The following is a 20,870-nucleotide window of genomic DNA, read 5'->3' as shown; positions in this document are numbered from 1 at the left end:
GTAGGTAACACCTCATGCAGTTCAATGCAAGCACTCCAATCAAGACGGAACCAGACCCTCAATCAACCAATAGCATTAGGTTTTTGAAGAACGCTCCACTGCACTATTCACAGATGTGATTGAGAAAGTCTCAAGCCAATTGTGGAAAGGAGCTGGTTAAAGAAAGAAGTGGTTGTATGTGGCAGGTCTGTTTCACAGCTGCACGGTCAAATCCCAGACCTAAACACATATAACTAAGCCAGGCAGCATGGAGTTGGGTTCTAAAGCATTAAACAATAGAGGATGTTTGTTCATTAACAAAACAGTGGCTAGGAGGTTGTCAAAAATGGTGACTGACGTAGACCAGCAGTGGGTACATTTCTGTTTACCTGTCTGTAATACGGAGATTATTTAGGAACAGAAAAAAAGGCTGCACTCCTAGAGAGACAGTATATTAAGATATTGATGCTCTCAGGTGTCTGGAACAAATAGGGGGGGATTTAGGGAGGCGTGGCTGCTAGAATTTCATGAATGGAAGTACTGCCACATGAAGTCATGTAGGTATAGAAGGCAGGAGGAATAATTAGCAATGAGCAAACAGGCACGGACCTCACTTGGAGGTGTATCCATTTGTGAATACCTTCTCTGAACAGCCTATTGTAAAACTTCAATTCTTCACCCTCCTCCACCTCACACACAGGTTACAATCATTACCACATTACCATCTTGCATCTCTACCCGCAGGTAATACACAATAGAACGCCTCTTTTATCAGGGCAGAAACAATGCACAATAAGGGCGGCAAAATAATTATTACGTTTTCTCAACCAGGTTTTCATTTTGTTTGCTTTACCTGGAATACGCAGAAACTTCAGAGATGGAAATAAATCGATTGACAAGATCATCTAAGAATTGAACCCAGAAAGCTAAAGTACACAGAGGAATACAACTACTATGGACATAATACCATGTGAACTAAAAACAGCAGATCACTTTGTTGTCTTGAACCTTATTACCTACCAAGTCCATCTTCCTTGTCACAGTCCTTACATAAAGAGCATTATCCCTCTCACGCACAGCATATACCCATGTGAAATAAATCACTAACTAGTGCCCCTCCCAATATGGCCGCCACATGAAGATCACACCCTGTGACGCATACAGGGGGGGCTGAGCTGGTACACTTCCTGCTTTGTTTTCTGTCTCTTGACATGATTTCTTTCTCCTAGAAGATAAGTCAAATTTTTGTTATTTTCAATAACATTTTATTATTTCATTATGTTTTCTTTGCAGGATGCTTTAGCCTGCCCCAGCGCAATTCACAGTTCAACTGATTGAGTCGGGACAGAGTCCCAACTCTTTCATGTAAAATCAAATAATGGAGCAAGCTACCTCCTCCACTGGGTGACTAGGAGGTAGCTGCTGTTTCAGCCCCTTCCATTTTCTTGGGCGAAAAGAGCTTTTTTTGTTTTGGACTTCTGGGCTAGGGCATTTTATTATTGAACTTTAAATAGGACCGCTTCACCTGGTGGCAAGATAGTGACAGTACAACGGGATGTAGCAAATACCATGGTCCTGTTGCTTGGCAAATGGGCAATGCAGGAAGATCTGCTGTGAGTTTTAGAGCACGTTACCAAAAGAAGAAGGTTTTTTATTGGTCCTTCGGAGAGGAGTATCCTAAGCCTGTGGGCACTTTTGAAACAGGTGCAATATCTGATTCTCACAAGGCATTCTCCTTCCCAAGTTCTGTCCCCTTCGTCCATGCAAGAATGTGTGGAGGGTAGATGCAATGAGATTCCATTGGCTCAGGGGTCTTATGTTTGCCTTACCTCGCTTCCCTCTCAAAGCAAGGTTCTATCTATGATCAGGGAGGAACAAGTGTAACTGTCATTGGGGGTACCCTTGACAGCTGTCTGAGTAATGGAAACCATGGGGGGTGGCCCATGGTTTCCATTACTCGGACAGCTGTCAATGAACCTCCTTTGATCTTCCCCTGGTTCCAACATCTGTCAGGTTCCCACTTTTACCGGAGAAGTCCCTCCTCTGACTCTAGAGATTGAAAAGCTGAGACTACAGTCATATGGTGTATCTCCTGATATAGCGCTCTCTCATTCAAAATTCTAGCAGAAAGGATACCCTAAACCACAGGTACTCATAGTACGGCCCGCGGGCCACCAGGGGCCCAGCAAGCCTTCTTTGGCGGCCCGCGGACCTTGCAGACATCGTACCTGTGTTTAAAAAAAAATTCAAGAGTGTCAGCAAACACTGCCGGTTGCAGCGGCGCGGAGAGAGGAAGGAAGAGGGAGGGAGACAGAGGGAGAGGGAGGGAGAGGGAGGGAAAGAAAGGGAGACAGAGGGAGGCAGAGAGGGAGGGAGACAGAGGAAGAGGGAGGGAGGGAGGGGGAGAGAGGCAGAGGGAGGGAGACTTAGGGTGGGAGACAGAGGAAGGGAGGGAAACCGAGGTAGGGAGAGGGGGAGGACGTAGAGGGAGGGAGACAGAGGGAGACAGAGGAAGGGAGGGAGACAGACGGTAACAGAGGGGGGGAGAGGAAGGGAGAGAGAGGGAGAGAGGCAGAGAGAGAGACAGGGAGAGAGATAGAAGGAGGGAGGGAACAGAGGGAGGGAGAGAGAAGTAGGGAGAGGGAAATGGAGGGAGGGAGGGAGAGAGAGAGAGTGTGAGAGACAGAGAGAGAGACAGTGGGAGACAGAGAGAGAGAGACGTAGAGAGACAGACAGAGACAGACAGAGAGAGAGACAGAGAGAGAGAGACAGAGAGAGAGGGAGACAGAGAGAGGGCAGCAAAGAAGGAGGGAGACAGAGGGAGGAAGAGGAAGACAGAAGGAGAGAGGCAGAGGGAGGGAGAGAGAGGGAGGGAGACAGAGGGAGGGAGACAGAGAGGGAGGGAGACAGAGAGGGCGGGAGACAGAGGGGGAGGGAGACAGGGGGAGGGAGACAGAGGGAGGGAGACGGAGGGAAGGAGAAGGAGGGAGACAGAGGGAAACCGAGAGAGTGGGAGACAGAGATTGGGAGACAGAGAGAGTGGGAGACAGAGGGAGGGAGACAGAGAGAGGGAGACAGAGGGAGGGAGACAGAGGGAGGGAGACAGAGAGAGAGGGAGGCAGAGAGGTAGGGAGGCAGAGGGAGGGAGGGAGAGAGTGAGATAGAGAGAGGGAGGGAGACAGAGAGAGAGAGCGAGATAGAGAGAGGGGGAGAGAGAGAGAGAAAGAGAGAGAGAGAGAGAGAGAGATGTGTATGTCAGGTCTGGTGGCTCAGTGGATGAATGCGTCTGCTGCAGGGACCTGGGTTCAACCTCATGGTCATAGTTTTTGCTTTAGCCCTGCCCCCCCTCTAACTCCGCCCCCACCGAGCAGCCCTCGGCCACAAACCACACTGTAAATTTAGCCCCCGAGAGAAAGTTTGTGAGTACCCATGCCCTAAACATTTATCAAAGATATAGGAAATTGTTCCAACTCGTGTTCAGTGAGGAATCTACCCTTTTGTATAAAGGGGGGGGGGGGGGGAATCTCAGAATTTTTCAGTGATTTTTTTTTGTTGGGTCTGGCGGTATCCACATTACTCAGCCAGTGGACAGCCATTAAGGCAAGTAGAGGCCCTACCATTTCTCAGTTTGATACTTGGGCTTCCCAGTTAGTAAAGAAGTTTCAGTTGAGGAGACCTGATGTTCATGCTCCTGTCTCTTCATAGGATCTACTTTTTCTCTGGAACATGTTACAAGAGTCTGCTTTTGAACATCTATCATCCATTTATTTGAGCTTTTTGATTCCGATAGTATTCTTTCTGGTTGTTGTGGCACTTAATAGACAATTAAGGTAAATTGGAGTCTTTTGTCTCAAGATACATTCATTTATATTTTTCATGAAAATGAGGGTCTATGTCCAGATTCATCCGATTTACCTAAGATTCTCCTTTTTTTCATCGGTCTCAGCATATTGTTCTCCATACCTTTTTTCCCCTCTTCATCTATGGACCAGGAAAACCCATGGCATTCCTTAGACCCGCATTGGGCACTGTCTATATATCTAGAGGGAACAGAATCTTTCAGAATAGTAGACTTTTTGTTTGTAATGTTTGGCGTTGCAAACAAAGGCCGTCGGCCTACAATGCAACTTTAAGTTGTTGAATGCAAACTCTCATTTCATTAGCATACCAGAAAGAAGATGTGCCCTTACCTAAAATTGTTTATGGGCGTTCCACCAGAGGAGTAGCTTCTTCTTGGGTGGCATTAAAAGGCGCATCTGTAGAAGACATTTGTGCTGCTGCTGCCACTTGGGCTACTTTTCACACATTAATTTCTCATTACTCCTCATCACAGTCTTCCTTGTCACAGTACTAAGTTCTTTCAAGTACCTCCCACATAGAAAGAGGAAAATTGCTTAGGTCAATAGGTGGCTTTGTGATGTCAGAAGCTGTCTGGCTCAGCCCCTCCTATTTGTGCCACAGGGTGGGTCCTTCCTGTGGCGGCCATACTGAGAGGGGCATGAGTTGGTGATTCATTTTACATATGTAAATGTTGTGCGTGGGAAGGACAATGTTCTATATGCAAGGACTATGACAAGGAAGACTATAATTCAGAATAATGATGATTACTGGTAAGTTACCAAGTCATGGTCGAGCAAACACACATGCATACCTCGTGCTACAGTGCAAGATTATAGAAAGAACAACAAAATGCTAGTGATCAATTGCAAACCAGACGTTGAGTTCTCTGCACCAAAACTAGGAAGGTAAATATTTCCACTATACAGCACAGCAAAAATACCCAGCACTGTAAGTATTCCTAAATGTTCAAAGGTTTTAAGTCTTTCCCAACAAGTGTGCTTGGTTACCTGGAAATAATAGTATATTCAATAGGTGTGACATTACGAATATTGATGTAACTTTCTTTCGATTAATTGAATTGACAGAAATTGCATGATAACAAGTTGTAGAAACCCACAATACTTAAGATTTACTTTTATCCCTCTTTGTACCTCTGCCACCCTCGCTGCATGCTCCTTGGTAGACCCACCAGATTTAAAATAAATGTAGGACATTCAAGACCATCAGACACATCTAGCTTTATTTTGGTCCTGTCAGAAAAAAAATCTAGTTACATCAAAAGAAGTACTTGAGCTTTTGATACCTACTGACAAAATGTACACCACAAGATAAGAAACTGTTCAGGGGGCTGCATTTTCTTATTTTTGTTCTCAACTCGTTTATACATTTCCAGTGATCATGAATTTACAGGCGAGACATGAAACAGTAAATCAAAGGACAACAGTATTTGGCACTATGATTTGAGCTACTCCTGATAATTCCCGGGCTCCTGTTGGCTTTTATGGCATCGTGTGACTTCAATGGCAAGGAGTCCAGTTGGGGATCCTGTTGGGGATCCTGTTGGACATGGGCTTTTCACCCCCAGAAATGCAACCAGACAACTGAAAAAGGGTAGACTAACTCTACTCTCGCTAATCTCTGTTCGACAGTGAATTGAAAAACAGCAGATTCAAACTGAAGATGCTGTGCCTTGCTGACATTTTACTTGGAGACCTCTGTTGATTGTGAGATATTAGCCAAGGCACTCCTACTGTACAGTAAGGAGTTCCCTCAATACTAGAGCTTTATCAAAATTTCCAAAAACATGGTTTTTGGGACCTAGGTGTCAAGTTCTTGATGGATTTGGCAGAAGAATGCGGTGGAGTTTCCTAATGAGATCAATTGGATCAGTCAGTTACAAGAAAGAAACAATTTAGGGTTTAAAACTGAGGTTGATGGGGTGTCTCCTGGCATGCTAAAGTAGGGTTAATAATTGGAAATGGGGTCATATCAGTGGAAAAGTTTGAAAACTCTGCTCTAACACAAAGAAACTGACATAGTGAAATGTAGACTCTAGTTATAGGAGGTACGGATTGAACTAGAGGACCTGGGGGCATTTTATCAAGACAGGCGATAAAATTGCCGCTAAAACGGCGATAATGGGCTTGATAATATGCTTTATGGAATTCCAATTGAAGCCCATGTTAAATGTGAAGGACATCTAACATGGGCTTCAATTGGAATTCCATAGAGCATATTATCAAGCCCATTATCGGCGTTTTAGCGGCAGTTTTCTGCCGCTAAAACGGCGATAATTTTATCGCCTGTCTTGATAATATGCCCCCTGGATTTTTTTAACTGCACATAGCTCTATAGAGAAGTTGTGTCTCTAGTCATACCTTGTCAAATTGGCGTGTAACATAGAAAATAAGATGCTATTCAAGCACTGAAAAGTGTACTATTTTCCAAAACTAGAAGTAAAACGTATCTCCTCGGACAAGGCACTCTTTAGTATTATTACTACTGTACTATGAGCCTAAAAACGTACCTAAACTTTAAGGATCTAGATGTGAACATTTTGACTCTTCACTTCCTAATTTAGCTATTGCTTCAACACACATCGAATACTTGCTAACTCAGAATACAGGCCATGGGACTTTATCCACCACAGGACACTAAACGTGCCCCCTTTCAGTATGTGAAATAGCGGTCTCTGATTTGGAACACACAGCCTCCCTCCACCTGGTAACATGGGATTTGACTCACAACTTGAGATTCCTTGACCTGCCTTCCCCCGATTAACCAAGGTCGAAAACTGATGATTAGTCAGATGCGCAATTGAAAACAAAAGGCCTGTCAAACCATGAGGACAGCCTCCATTTTAAAACTTAACATCCCTCAAAATGGCAGCTCCCTCCTCTGACCGTAAGATCTCTTTTAACCTTTAAAGATGAAGCCTGCTAAAAACCACAGAAATCTGTCCTTTGACTTTGATCTCAAAACTCTATCTCTGTGTATGAGTATTGATCTCTCTTCTTGCTTAGCCCACCATAAGACAATACAAACTTATGTCTCTATATTGTGGCTTTCTAAGACCAGACACATGTATTCATGCCAAATGTATTCACTGAATTAAATAACTGTTCTTTTCAAAATGAATGATTTTGTTGTGACTGTGCAGCTCCTGAAAATGCCACAAATAAAAACCTCCGGCCTTTAAACACTGGGCAAATAACACTGAATACATATCAAATATGATCATGTAACATAACCAGTAAGTCGAGAACTAATATTTCGTCCACTGCACGGTCCGAAGCTTTTGATCGGTACGTTTAGGCAGCCTCGCAGGTCCTTCCCAATAAGTGCGTTCTATGATTCAATAAGTAGCTGGTGGTTCTAGTCAAAATCTATACAATCTCAACATGTGTCTGCTATACAAAATTATTCTAGCAGCAGCTTTAAACCACAATATTTCGAAAATATTTTAAATTTATTATGAATATTAATCACCATATCTAATATGTTTCCATGCATATAGTTAGTGTGAAATTGAGCAGCTTGCATTTCATTCCAATCAATGACCCCAATCATTTAAAAAATCTAAATTTGATTCCATATCCTATGAATTTAGAGTAAATCGTTTCTTCTCTCCTATAGCTACATGACAGAGAACATAACCATCTGCACAGTATTCGAACACAAGAATGTGCATCTGGTCCATTCGTATGCTCGACATTTTTTTATTTATAAGTTATAACACTATCTCACAGTTCGCCTCAGTGCATGTGTGCGTGGGGGAGGGAAAGAAAACTTTGCTCCAACATTACTGAAAAGCAATAAATCCTATATTATACCCTTAAAGTCGATTCTTCGATAGAGTTTTCAGTAGTCACTAAAACTAAACAAACCACATTGTCCCGTATCCAGATTTTTTAAAAGTTGAAAATATAAAATAAAAAACACAAACCTAGCCACTGAAAGATGATTAAAAATGCACGCTCCACAAACCAAAGCCGATTCCATTGTCAGGACTTTAACCAAAAGGCTGACAAAATGCATTATCACATATTTCACATAAATTAATGTGTACGCATCACTAATGGTCCCTTGAACTATGGACATTATCATTTACTTTGGTGACTGTTTTTTTATCTTCTCTCTCCTCGATCATATTTTTGTTGCACTGCAAATTGCTAAATTTTCTGCCCCGTTCTGGTGTTTTCTCTACTGGAAAGAGATGCTGGGGCAAACCATGGCTCAGAGTTTCAACACAGCCTCCCACTCCCTGGAAAACGTGGTGCTCACCCTGCAGGCGGAATCGACAGTGAAATAAGAAGGATCCTTTCAAAGGCAAGGGAAAAGAGTAAGATTATCCCTGATTGGCTCTAATGGAGAATCAATGGATAGCCTGCTGATCACACTGCAGACAGGATCGAGGGTATGAAAGAAAGAGATAAGGGTGAACCTTTCAAAGACAAGGGGGAAACGAAAGACTATCGCTGATGGAGAATCATTGGATCCTTACTGCAGGTGAAATTATCAAAGTCAAACCTCCTCTGTGTGAGGCTCTGTGTAACAGGAAGTATGAATGAATGAATTCATTAATTAATTTGATAATGTGCACATTATCAAATGTATCTCGGCGGAAAGTCAGTAAAGCTTAAAACTGAATCTAAAACAGAACTGTTTTTAGTGCTTTCCTAAATTTATTCTAATCAGGACAGGTTTCTGACATAAAATGGCAATTTGTTCCAGAGGGTAGGGGCAAGAACTGTGAACATGCGACATCTGTAGACAGCATCACAAGTAGATTCAAAAACCTTAGCTCCCTTGTCGGTTGTCTACCTCCTTAGAAAATGCCCTAATAAGAGCAGTCATGAACCAATGTTGTTTGTGGAATAACCACCTAATAGGGAGAACAGAGATTCCCAGAAGGAGATGTCATCAATGACACTCAACCACATATATGTCAAAGAGAGAGAGCACAATTTGAAAAGCAATTTTCAGTCCTACAAAGTGCCGAATGGCTGGTTGAGTTGTGAGCGGCTGGTGTGCAGTCTTGCGTGCAATCAAACGTACGCTGAACAACTCTTCTCTTCCTTTTATCTAGTCTGGCCGTGTCCCCAAAGACAGCTTACAAGATGTGGAACATGAATTTTGAATGTGACCTGGACTCTGCTGCTTGAATGAGGCTGTCAAGCCATTGAGTCTTTAAAATACGCTTTTGTTTGTGCCGGTTTGTTCTTTACAATGCAATCTCACACTCAACATCAAACATGCCTTTGTACAAGAGCTGGACTCGGTTACAAATCAACAAGAAGAACAATGCACGGAAAGAAATATAGATTTGAAAAATGGCTCCCGCAGTTTTCCGTCGCAGCTGTCGGCACAGCAGCTTCTCGGAACGAGGGCCAACGCTTTCAGAGCAGGCCATCCCTCTTGGTGGGGGAGGGGTTTAGGATAAGATGGAGATACTCAGTGGCCTTCAGTCTTGCCCTTCACCTCGTGGTTTGGAGCTCCACCAGGCAGCCACGGAGATACAGACCGAGTGCTGGTTTGCTTGGCCATGCTGTAGTGGCTGATAACGGTGTAGAATCTTCCCCGGGAGTTGGAATCCTGTGCTGAGTAATAGGCATCCAAAGAAGCTGGGATACAACGCTTATGCTGTGAAGGGAAAGGGTGAGAATCTGTTAGCAATAAGTATACAAATTCACAAAAATCATATAAATGCTCTTTTCTACCTTTACAGTGTTCCTCCTTCCTTTGACAGGCCCTGAAACAGTAACATGCAGCAAGCATGCAACTTATTAGCAAACATTCGATTAAGATTTGATAGGAGCTTCTGAAAACTCTAAATCTAGTGTGGCCATTGAGGGACAGGTGTACTGCTTCATGCCTGATCCAAACATCCCCACATTGTTGGTGATATCTCATTGCAAGAGTGGACTGGAATGTTTGTTTGCTCCCAACCCTAATGTAGTCAATTTCTAAAGATGAGGGCTGCAGCTTCCTAGAGATACTCAAGGGTACCACCTTACATAGTTCATAGTCGGCACTACACACTGTTTTACACGTTAGGTAAGAATAAGCAGACAGGTAAGATCAGATCTGATCCACTTTGTCATGGTGTGATCCAGACCTGTGAATATGTTGTATTGATGCAGATTGGCAAACTAGCATGGTGTAATGATTATTTTGCTATTATCTAGATTTATGCCAATAAGAACTATACCGTAAAGTAAGTTTCTATCCATTTTCTAAACCTAACTATTCATATATAAACCTTGGTGATATTTACACCATCAAGGTACATAGATGTGTAGTTAAAAATAGCAAATCCTTAACTCCCTCTATTCACTTACCTTTAGATATCTTGTTGTTTGATATTGTTGTAACAATATTCCGTCTCATTAATATTTAGGAATCAATATTCCCAGCGACAGTCCTCTGACACCACTACTCCTAATGCTAAGTCTTACTATACAGGTAGGAGTGTAAGTGTCAGAGTCAGGTTACTAAGATATAACTGATATTGGTTCTTTTTAATGATAAGGCTCACTCTTCTGCTCTTCCTTCGTGCACTAATTAGTAGGGCCGGGGAAAAACACAGACATGCCTGGTGAAGAAAAGTGTGTGGTGCGGGTCACTATATTGCATGCAATATACTGTGTGCCAAATATATTACATTAACTACGCTGACCTACCACTACATTGCAAGGTTAGTGTATCACTTCTGTTTAGCTCCCCTTATACTTACCCCCAAGGCGCATACAGGTGTAGTTAAAAATAGTAATGTTATACTTCTAGCGATGTAGAGGTAGATGATGTAATGGATGAAAATATGACTGTAGGTTGATATTATTAACTTTGATGTGTTGAAATACAACTCCCTCCTCTGTACCATTTGCAAAGCTAATGAGGCATCGGACCTTGTGTACTTGCAAAAGCTAGCCCTACCCTGCCACAAAGCGAGACCCAATACCACTAGGTCTACTTACTACCCCAAACTTAAGAATTCCAAACATATAGGAAAATTAGTAATGTGGTCAGATTCCATCCCTGAAATGGCTGGAGCTCTACGTTAAGGGCATTTCCGGAACACCCACCAAGAAGCGCTTGAAAATGAGCCACTTCAAGGCCTTTTAGGAGACTGCCCATGAGCATATGATATTTTACCCCTTGCCTGAAAGATCATGTACTTTCATTAAAAAAGCCTTCTTACTAAATCTCTTAGCCTTGCCTTCAGCCTGGGAGCCACCAGCCATCTGAGTGGAGGAATTTGAGAGCCCAACTCAGTGAAGGAAAGAGGCCACAAGGCAACACATAGATACTTGCCAAACAAACTAAATAGCCAAAGAATGATGGGATCTGTGCATACAGTATGCTATTGAAAAAAAATCACAGGCTTCGGGACGGTAAAAGAATGTGGCACAAAGTACCACAGCAGTATTTTCTGTCGCACACAGTGAATTCTACTAAATCCAATCACAAATAGGAGAGGGCATGAAAGGGGTTTTCCTCTCCTATTTGTGATTCAGTATGCATTTTTTCAATTGTTTGTAACCAGAATTGTGGTGGATATCCCTGATCAGTTATCTATTCTCTACATGGGGTGGTAATTGTTTTCAGAGTGAAAGTGCTCACCATAAGGCTAAATCCAAATTATGAATTATGGTGGTGGGTTTGGTTGGGAGCAGACTGTGATCTAGGGAGTCACAGGGTGCTCCATTTGATGTCATTCCATAGATTTAAAAACAATTCTTTAAAGTAACCCCCTCCCTTTGAGGGGCAGGTGATCCTTGGAAAAATTGTTTACATCCAGTAAATGTGAATGCAGGATTGGAATTCTACAGTTTCTTGCAGGAAAATCTACTAAGAAGATATAACCATGGAGTAGTCTCAATATCTATGTTTATATTACTATAGAAAAGAGTGGGCCATGCATATTGACTGTGCTGCACGCACTTTCTTTGGAATTTTGTGGGAGAACAAAATCACATTAAAATTAGATCTATGTTTTACATTGTTGTCTAGACCTGGCAACCAGATGTAACTGTGGGCTAAGTCCTTAGTACAGGTGGCGTCAGTGTTGTCTTCCCCCAAAAATTAGAGAATTTGAGATTCTGCTGTCAATCATTTCGTTTGGTAGGCAACAACATTTATTTGGGTTGTGGCGTGTAAATTTTATTCCAAGCATCAGCACAATGTATTCATCATGAGGTCCACAGTGGTGTTCTAAGCAATCCTCCTTGCTAAGAGCTGTTATTTATCAGAATCATGTTCTACAGTATGAAGATAAGTGTTATATAAATACCTTCCTCTTTGTTGGTGATGACTGTTACAGTAGCAAATGGCCTCTGCCATCATGTACTTTCATTAAAAAAGCCTTCCTACTAAATCTCTTAGCCTTGCCTTCAGCCTGGGAGCCACCAGCCATCTGACTGGAGGAATTTGAGAGCCCAACTCAGTGAAGGAAAGAGGCCACAAGGCAACACATAGATACTTTACAAACAAAATAAATAGCCAAAGAATGATGGGATCTGTGCATACAGTATGCTATTGAAAAAACATCACAGGCTTTGGGACGGTAAAAGAATGTGGCACAAAGTACCACAGCAGTATTTTCTGTCGCACACAGTGAATTATATTAAATCCAATCACAAATAGGAGAGGGCATGAAAGGGGTTTTCCTCTCCTATTTGTGATTCAGTATGCAATTTTTCAATTGTTTGTAACCAGAATTGTGGTGGATATCCCTGATCAGTTATCTATTCTCTACATGGGGTGGTAATTGTTTTCAGAGTGAAAGTGCTCACCATAAGGCTAAATCCAAATTATGAATTATGATGGTGGGTTTCGTTGGGAGCAGACTGTGATCTAGGGAGACACAGGGTGCTCCATTTGATGTCATTCCATAGATTTAAAAACAGTTCTTTAAAGTAACCTCCTCCCTTTGAGGGACAGGTGATCCTTGGAAAAATTGTTTACATCCAGTAAATGTGAATGCAGGATTGGAATTCTACAGTTTCTTGCAGGAAAATCTACTAAGAAGATGTAACCATGGAGTAGTCTCAAAATCTATGTTTATATTACTATAGAAAAGAGTGGGCCATGCATATTGACTGTGCTGCACGCACTTTCTTTGGAAATTTGTGGGAGAAAAAAACACATTAAAATTAGATCTATGTTTTACATTGTTGTCTAGTCCTGGCAACCAGATGTAACTGTGGGCTAAGTCCTTAGTACAGGCGGCGTCAATGTTGTCTTCCCCCAAAAATTGGAGAATTTGAGATTCTGCTGTCAATCATTTCGTATGGTAGGCAATAACATTTGTTTGGGTTGTGGCGTGTACATTTTATTCCAAGCATCAGCACAATGTATTCATCACGAGGTCCACAGTGGTGTTCTAAGCAATCCTCCTTGCTAAGAGCCGTTATTTATCAGAATCATGTTCTACAGTATGAGGATAAGTGTTATATAAATACCTTCCTCTTTTTTGGTGATGACTGTTACAGTAGCAAATGGCCTCCACCATCTTTTCTTGTATACGATGGGTATATTTTAATATCAACATCATCAAAACAAATGTTTCCATTGCAAATTAAGTGGCTAGTTTAAAAACTAGATCATGGAATAAAGTCCAAGCTTCAGAACTTGAGCAGGCTTTAAACATCTACCCTCCCGTGCGGGTCATGGATAACAATGACGCGGCTATCCAGTTTAATAACTGGATTGCTACAGCGGTTAACCAGGTGGTACCCGAAAGAATTATTAAAGGAAAAAGATCCCGGGTGATGTCGCCTTGGTATGGACCAGAGCTTAAAAGCTATGTGTAGAAGAGTTGAGCACATTTGGAGGGCCAACTATAGCACAGAACATAAGGCTGAATACAACATAGTACGCCAATCCTATAAAGAGGCTATTATAAAAGCGAAAAATACATACTATACCGCAAGAATTGAGGCAGCTAAGTTTCCTCTAAGGAGCTTTTTAAGACCCTCTGAGTGCTATCTCAACCCCAACAGGCCTGTTTATATAAACCAGACCAAGCCATTTGCAATAAAATGTCAAATGTATTTCAAGCCAAGGTGCAACTAATCTATGATGATCTCCACAATAGCATGAAGTCTGTGGGAAATGACCCTGACTTAATACTGGAGGAAATAGCACCTCAGTGCCAATTAACTAGTTTTAGCACCCTCACCTCAATTGAGGTGAATACAATTTTACTTTCTACTACATCTGGATCCCCGAAAGACCCATGTCCACCAAAGCTCCTGCATCTGGCTTCCGGGATGATCAGTTCATATCTAACCTCTCTCTTAAACCAAGTGCTTGAGTCGGGGACATACCCGTCGGTTTGGAAAACAGCCTGCATAAGGCCAATTTTTAAAAAACCTACTCTAGATCCTACGAAAGTGAAGTGTTATCTACCCATCTCCTGTCTACCAATTACAGCTAAAATCCTCGAAAGGGCGGTAAATCAGGAGCTTATGCAATATCTAGATACTAACAATCGGTTTGAGTCTAGTCAGCATGGCTTCTGGTCATGTCACTCGACCAAGAATGCCCTGATCATGGCAACGGAGGAAATTCGCAGACAGGTGGATGAAGGGGGCAGAGCCATCCTCATTCTCCTAGTTCTCTTGGCAGCATTTGACACCGTGACTCACACAGTGTTAGTTAGACGGCTAAGAGCGGTGGGGCTTGGAGAATTGGCGCTGTTCCTTCTTTCTTCGATTCAGAAAAGGGGGTGGTGATGAACAGAGTGTCTGAATTAAGCAGACCACTCTTACCCAGTCCAAAGATCAGGGCTTGATCCATCACCGTTATTTAGCTCACTGCCCCATCCCAGCTCAGAACCTGGCTATATGCAAATTAGTCTGTCCCTGGCCCAGTGCATCATGGGAACAGGGCAGACCAAACTACCAAGCCAATTCTTCACCAGAAAGGATACAAGCTACCGGGGACCAGTTTCTGGCATTTCAGCCTCGTCGGCCCGGCTTGCTTGAATCCTGATGGAGCAGTGAGCAAGGGACTCATGTCTGAGTATACCCTGCCACACCTATAGTGGCCAAAAACGATTCAGAAAAGGGGGTGGTGATGAACAGAGTGTCTGAATTAAGCAGACCACTCTTACCCAGTCCAAAGATCAGGGCTTGATCCATCACCTCGTTACCGACGAGGCTGAAATGCCAGAAACCGGTCCCCGGTAGCTTGTTTCCTTCCCAGTATAAGAATTGGCTTGGTAGTTTGGTTTGCCCTGTTCCCATCATGCACTGGGACAGGAACAGACTAATTTGCATATAGCCAAGTTCTGAGCTGGGATGGTGCAGTGAGCTAAAAAACGGTGATGGATCAAGCCCTGATCTGTGGACTGGGTAAGAGTGGTCTGCTTAATTCAGGCACTCTGTTCATCACCACCCCCTTTTCTGAATCATTTTGTCAACCATAAGCGTGGAAGGGTATACTCAGATGTGAGTCCCTTGCTCATTGCACCATCAGGATTCAAGCAAGCTGGGCCGACGAGGCTGAAATGCCAGAAACCGGTCCCCGGTAGCTTGTTTCCTTCCCAGTATAAGAATTGGCTTGGTAGTTTGGTTTGCCCTGTTCCCATCATGCACTGGGACAGGAACAGACTAATTTGCATATAGCCAAGTTCTGAGCTGGGATGGTGCAGTGAGCTAAAAAACGGTGATGGATCAAGCCCTGATCTTTGGACTGGGTAAGAGTGGTCTGCTTAATTCAGGCACTCTGTTCATCACCACCCCCTTTTCTGAATCATTTTGTCCACCATAAGCGTGGAAGGGTATACTCAGATGTGAGTCCCTTGCTCATTGCACCATCAGGATTCAAGCAAGCCGGGCCGACGAGGCTGAAATGCCAGAAACCGGTCCCCGGTAGCTTGTTTCCTTCCCAGTAAAAGAATTGGCTTGGTAGTTTGGTTTGCCCTGTTCCCATCATGCACTGGGACAGGAACAGACTAATTTGCATATAGCCAAGTTCTGAGCTGGGATGGTGCAGTGAGCTAAAAAACGGTGATGGATCAAGCCCTGATCTTTGGACTGGGTAAGAGTGGTCTGCTTAATTCAGGCACTCTGTTCATCACCACCCCCTTTTCTGAATCATTTTGTCCACCATAAGCGTGGAAGGGTATACTCAGATGTGAGTCCCTTGCTCATTGCACCATCAGGATTCAAGCAAGCCGGGCCGACGAGGCGGAAATGCCAGAAACCGGTCCCCGGTAGCTTGTTTCCTTCCCAGTATAAGAATTGGCTTGGTAGTTTGGTTTGCCCTGTTCCCATCATGCACTGGGACAGGAACAGACTAATTTGCATATAGCCAAGTTCTGAGCTGGGATGGTGCAGTGAGCTAAAAAACGGTGATGGATCAAGCCCTGATCTTTGGACTGGGTAAGAGTGGTCTGCTTAATTCAGGCACTCTGTTCATCACCACCCCCTTTTCTGAATCATTTTGTCCACCATAAGCGTGGAAGGGTATACTCAGATGTGAGTCCCTTGCTCATTGCACCATCAGGATTCAAGCAAGCCGGGCCGACGAGGCTGAAATGCCAGGAACCGGTCCCCGGTAGCTTGTTTCCTTCCCAGTATAAGAATTGGCTTGGTAGTTTGGTTTGCCCTGTTCCCATCATGCACTGGGACAGGAACAGACTAATTTGCATATAGCCAAGTTCTGAGCTGGGATGGTGCAGTGAGCTAAAAAACGGTGATGGATCAAGCCCTGATCTTTGGACTGGGTAAGAGTGGTCTGCTTAATTCAGGCACTCTGTTCATCACCACCCCCTTTTCTGAATCGTTCCTTCTTTCTTCATTTCTGGCTTCCAGGCAGCAGAGTATACATTGGGAAAATTAGCAATCTGAATCATTCTGCATACCATGTGGAGTGATGCAGGGTTCAGCACTGTCACCCACACTTTTCAAGGTATACGTCGCTCCACTTGCTACAAGAAAGAGTATGTTTTTTTGCTGGTTTCTTATGCAGACGATTCACAGATTGTCATCTATGTATTCAAGCAGTCTGAGGCCACTGCTGTCAATTTCCATGCCTGTCTGACTCATCTCATGAGATGGATGAGTCGTAACTATCTCAAGATCAATACTGATAAGACCAAGGTGATGGAGTTTGGCAATGGGCCATCCTTATGGAACTCAACATGATAGCCGACAGAGGCAGGTGAATGTCCTGTTCCATCTAAGAAACTTAAGAATCTTGGGGTTGTTTTTGATGACCAGCTTAACTTTGCGGGCCAGATTAATAGTATAACCTCTTCCTGCTTCTTTGTATTGAAGCTTCTTAGGAAGATATTTCCTTTTATCCCCCAAGATCTGAAGAAATCAGTAGTAGTTGACCTCATCCTCTCGTGGCTAGATTATTGCAATGCGCTTTTTATAGGCATCGATAAAGCCCAGAGGTAAAAACTACAACCAATAGAAAACGCTGCTGCTCGGTTTTTGTTAAACCACCCTAGAGGGCATTTCACTTCTGCTGCTATTAGGTTATTGCATTGGCTTCCGATCCAGCAAAGGACTGAGTTGAAAGCCCTATGCTTGGTCTATAAGGCACTATTTGGCTGAGGGGCTGCCGATTTTCAGAATCTCTTCTCCTGGTATATCCCCACCAGAATCCTTAGATCCACTGACCTAGGTTTCATTTGTATTTCTAAAATTCATAAAGCCGGATGGGGAGGCAGGAGTCTGTCACACTGTGCAGCCAAACTGTGAAATCAGCTGCCTATCTCCATGAGATTAATGTCTATTAGGCTTCTCTTCAGGAAGGCACTAAAACATGGCTGTTTCCATCTCTTTAAAAATCAATTATAGCCGCTACGATCCTCCTATCTCACTTCTTATCGCCAAGACGCGTCTGCATTCAAGCAATCTACAAAACAATATCCTATCCTATAATATATGAAAGACTACAGGGCATTGCACACTGTTAACTGCAGTTATGGCTGTGATTTTTACACACAGTTTGTTTCTGCTGTTAATCTATTTCTCTAACAACTCACATGTGCTTCACATTACCCTGTTTTGAAATTTGTCACATGTGCTGTGGTCCACCAAGTGTATAGTCACAGCTTAGCTCAATATTGTACAGGAAATAACAATCATCAGCACTTGCAGCCATATGTTTGTTTCTGCCTTACTCGTGACCAGCCACGGCCCGTGGAGGGAGTTTCGGTGGGGCGGAGAGGCGGGGCGGGGGAGGGGCAGGGTGGGGGATGCTAAAAACCGGAGTATGGTTAATTGAAGGTAAGTAAACAAATTAATAAATAAAACGAATTTTGTAGCGCGCCCTGTATCGCAAAATGTGATGCAGGGTGCGCTACGAAATTTGTTTTATTTATTAAATTGTTTACTTACCTTCAATTATCCATATTCCGGTTTTTAGCACCCCCCACCCTAACCCTCCCTTGCCCCGCCTCTCCGCCTCACCGAAACTCCCTCCACGGGCCGTGGCTGCTTGTGACAGCCTTGAAAAAGCCCAGGCCCGCATGCTGGGTACAGGGCAAAACATGTTTTGGGTAAAAAACATAAGTACTGCAAGTCTCCTAAATTAGAAATTTATTGTAACAAACAAAAGAATATTATTTGATCTGTTATGATCAATTGTACTTCCCTTCGGCCATGTTACTTTGAACATTTGATTATATTTGTGACTATTACAATCAATACCTTCTTTTGGTAGTCACAGCTTCTTATTAATAAATCAATAGGGGATGTGTTCGCTACTAGGCTGATTCAGTATATATGCTTCAATCCAATAAAGATATGCACATTTTTACCAGTATTTGCTGATTCACAAAATCACAAGGACTTCTGTGACATTCATAGGTTTCCATGTGTACCCACGTCCACTATGCAAACCTCAGTGATTACCCAAATTAACCTCATCTTCTATATCTCCATGAAATACTGGGATGTAACCTTTCTTTTCCCTCCCTGTAATGGATCTTGTGTGTTTTCTAGGCCAGCAAGCTGTTTACTACTACACCCAATGGTGTTTTTGGATGCTGCATTTTAAAATAGCCAATCCACGACACTCACTGCAGATATAATTATGATGCAGGGCAACTTCCAAGCTAATGGCTTGTCACTGATAGGAAGTCTGGAATGTAATTAGAAATGCATTATTAACAAGCATTGGCAAAGCTAATAGGTCTTGTGTTTGCTACATTGTGTCCACCTATTGGCTTTACCGATGTTCTCCCCCCAACACAGATTTAGTCATTTAGAGCGCCACAAGTTTCCATCTACAATTGTGTGTGTTTATATTAGTGCGTGTTCCTGAGTAGCCGAAGGCAACTGTCACTCGCATTCTCTGAGGAACCATCTCTGGGTTGCTTGAGACCATATCTCTGTTCACTGGGAGAATGCTTTTGAGCCTATTACAGATTTTATTAGATGTTTACTGATTTATAGCTGAGAATATTTTCCAACTTTATACTTCTATTTGAAGCGCAAAGGCTTTATGCTTATGCATTCATTCTCTCATCAAAGCTCTTTATTGGATTACTGAATTAACATCTTATTTTAAACCAAATCCAAACTAATTTAATTTAGATTATGAAAATTCCTTCATGGGACATGCTTGATGCATTATTAGATTTGTATCTGCTAAACTTACAAATATTGTTTTCTTCCTTATAGTGAAATAATGATTATTGGATAATATTCATTTCTGATGCTGATTCTTAAAAGACTAAGACATTGGATAAATAATTAAACAAAAAAACTATTGCTAAACCCACAACCATCTCAGACCATTCCAGATTTTATTAGATGTTTACTGATTTATAGCTGAGAATATTTTCCAACTTTATACTTCTATTTGAAGTGCAAAGGCTTTATGCTTATGCATTCATTCTCTCATCAAAGCTCTTTATTGGATTACTGAACAAACATCTTATTTTAAACCAAATCGAAACTAATTTATTTAGATTATGAAAATTCCTTCATGGGACATGCTTACTGCATTATTAGATTTGTATCTGCTATACTTACAAATATTGTTTTCTTCCTTATAGTGAAATAATGATCATTGGATAATATTCATTTCTGATGCTGATTCTTAAAAGACTAAGACATTGGATAAATAATTAAACAAAAAAAGTATTGCTAAACCCACAACCATCTCACACCAATTCTCTTTATTGACTGTACTTAAGTCTTTCACGATTTTATGATTTTTATGGTTTTGATGTAGAAGATTGTTCCTTTTAACTTCTGGTTGTCGACGAACAAAAGTCCACACGACCAATGGCTACGGTTATTTAATGATTACACCCGACGATTAAGATATAGAAAACCCCACTCCATCCAGTTCATCCCACATAGCCAGTGTGAAAAAGTCAGCAGTCAATGACTGAAAGGGTTAACAAAAGGCCACTCTTATCTACTGTATATTGGACCATGAGGTCTCCGATAGACAGCTAAAGCAGTCTATAGGAGAGACCTAAATACAAGGACATTTTTGGATAACCATTGTTTGCCAAGGAATACTGAGTCAGAATTTCAACAACATTGTTGAGATAGGCAACATTCTTTGCCAACAGATGGAAAGAGCAAACAGGTCGCAACTTGGTCACATCAAAGGATATTGAGCCCCCACAGGGGAAGTCAAATTTTCTACAGAGGATAATGATTCTTGGTAGACCGATGCAAAAGTGTAATTCTGGGTATTAGCCATTTCTGTGAAATGTGTTTGTGGCACATTTCACAAACACACCTACCTTGAGTGGGACTTGAATACTATGCATGTTCAGGGCTATATTTTGATAAAACTACAACATATGCCATGTTTGGTTTTGACACCTTGCTCAGCACTGCTCAGCTGTCTAGATAGATGGAGAGATTCCCTTTAGATAACACACTCAACATATTAAGGTCTCCTGGATGCTCTATAGACATAACATTGCATTTCCATTAATTTCTCTGTGCAGAATCCTACTGCATGCACTCCACTATGCAAAGCAGCTCTCGCAAATTAAGAAACTGCCAGGGGTTTAGACCTTTTCTTAGGGTAGCCACAACCATCAAGAATGACTTGTC

General features: G+C 42.4%; 1 protein-coding gene across 1 annotated transcript in view; it reads right to left on the bottom strand.

Annotated features, from left to right (window-relative positions):
- Positions 1–5,037: 5,037 nt before the first annotated feature.
- NSG2 (neuronal vesicle trafficking associated 2) overlaps positions 5,038–20,870 on the bottom strand; it is a 221,144-nt gene continuing 205,311 nt past the window's right edge. Inside the window, exon 5 of the mRNA XM_078653027.1 lies at positions 5,038–9,462. Coding sequence (XP_078509153.1) covers positions 9,274–9,462 — 189 coding nt within the window. The 3' untranslated portion in view covers positions 5,038–9,273. The remainder of the gene's footprint in view (positions 9,463–20,870) is intronic.

Source organism: Lissotriton helveticus, chromosome 7 (genome assembly GCF_964261635.1).
Source record: "Lissotriton helveticus chromosome 7, aLisHel1.1, whole genome shotgun sequence".
NCBI lineage: Eukaryota > Metazoa > Chordata > Amphibia > Caudata > Salamandridae > Lissotriton > Lissotriton helveticus.
Note: the sequence above shows the minus strand (reverse complement) of the source record. Positions and strands in the feature narration are given on the sequence as shown.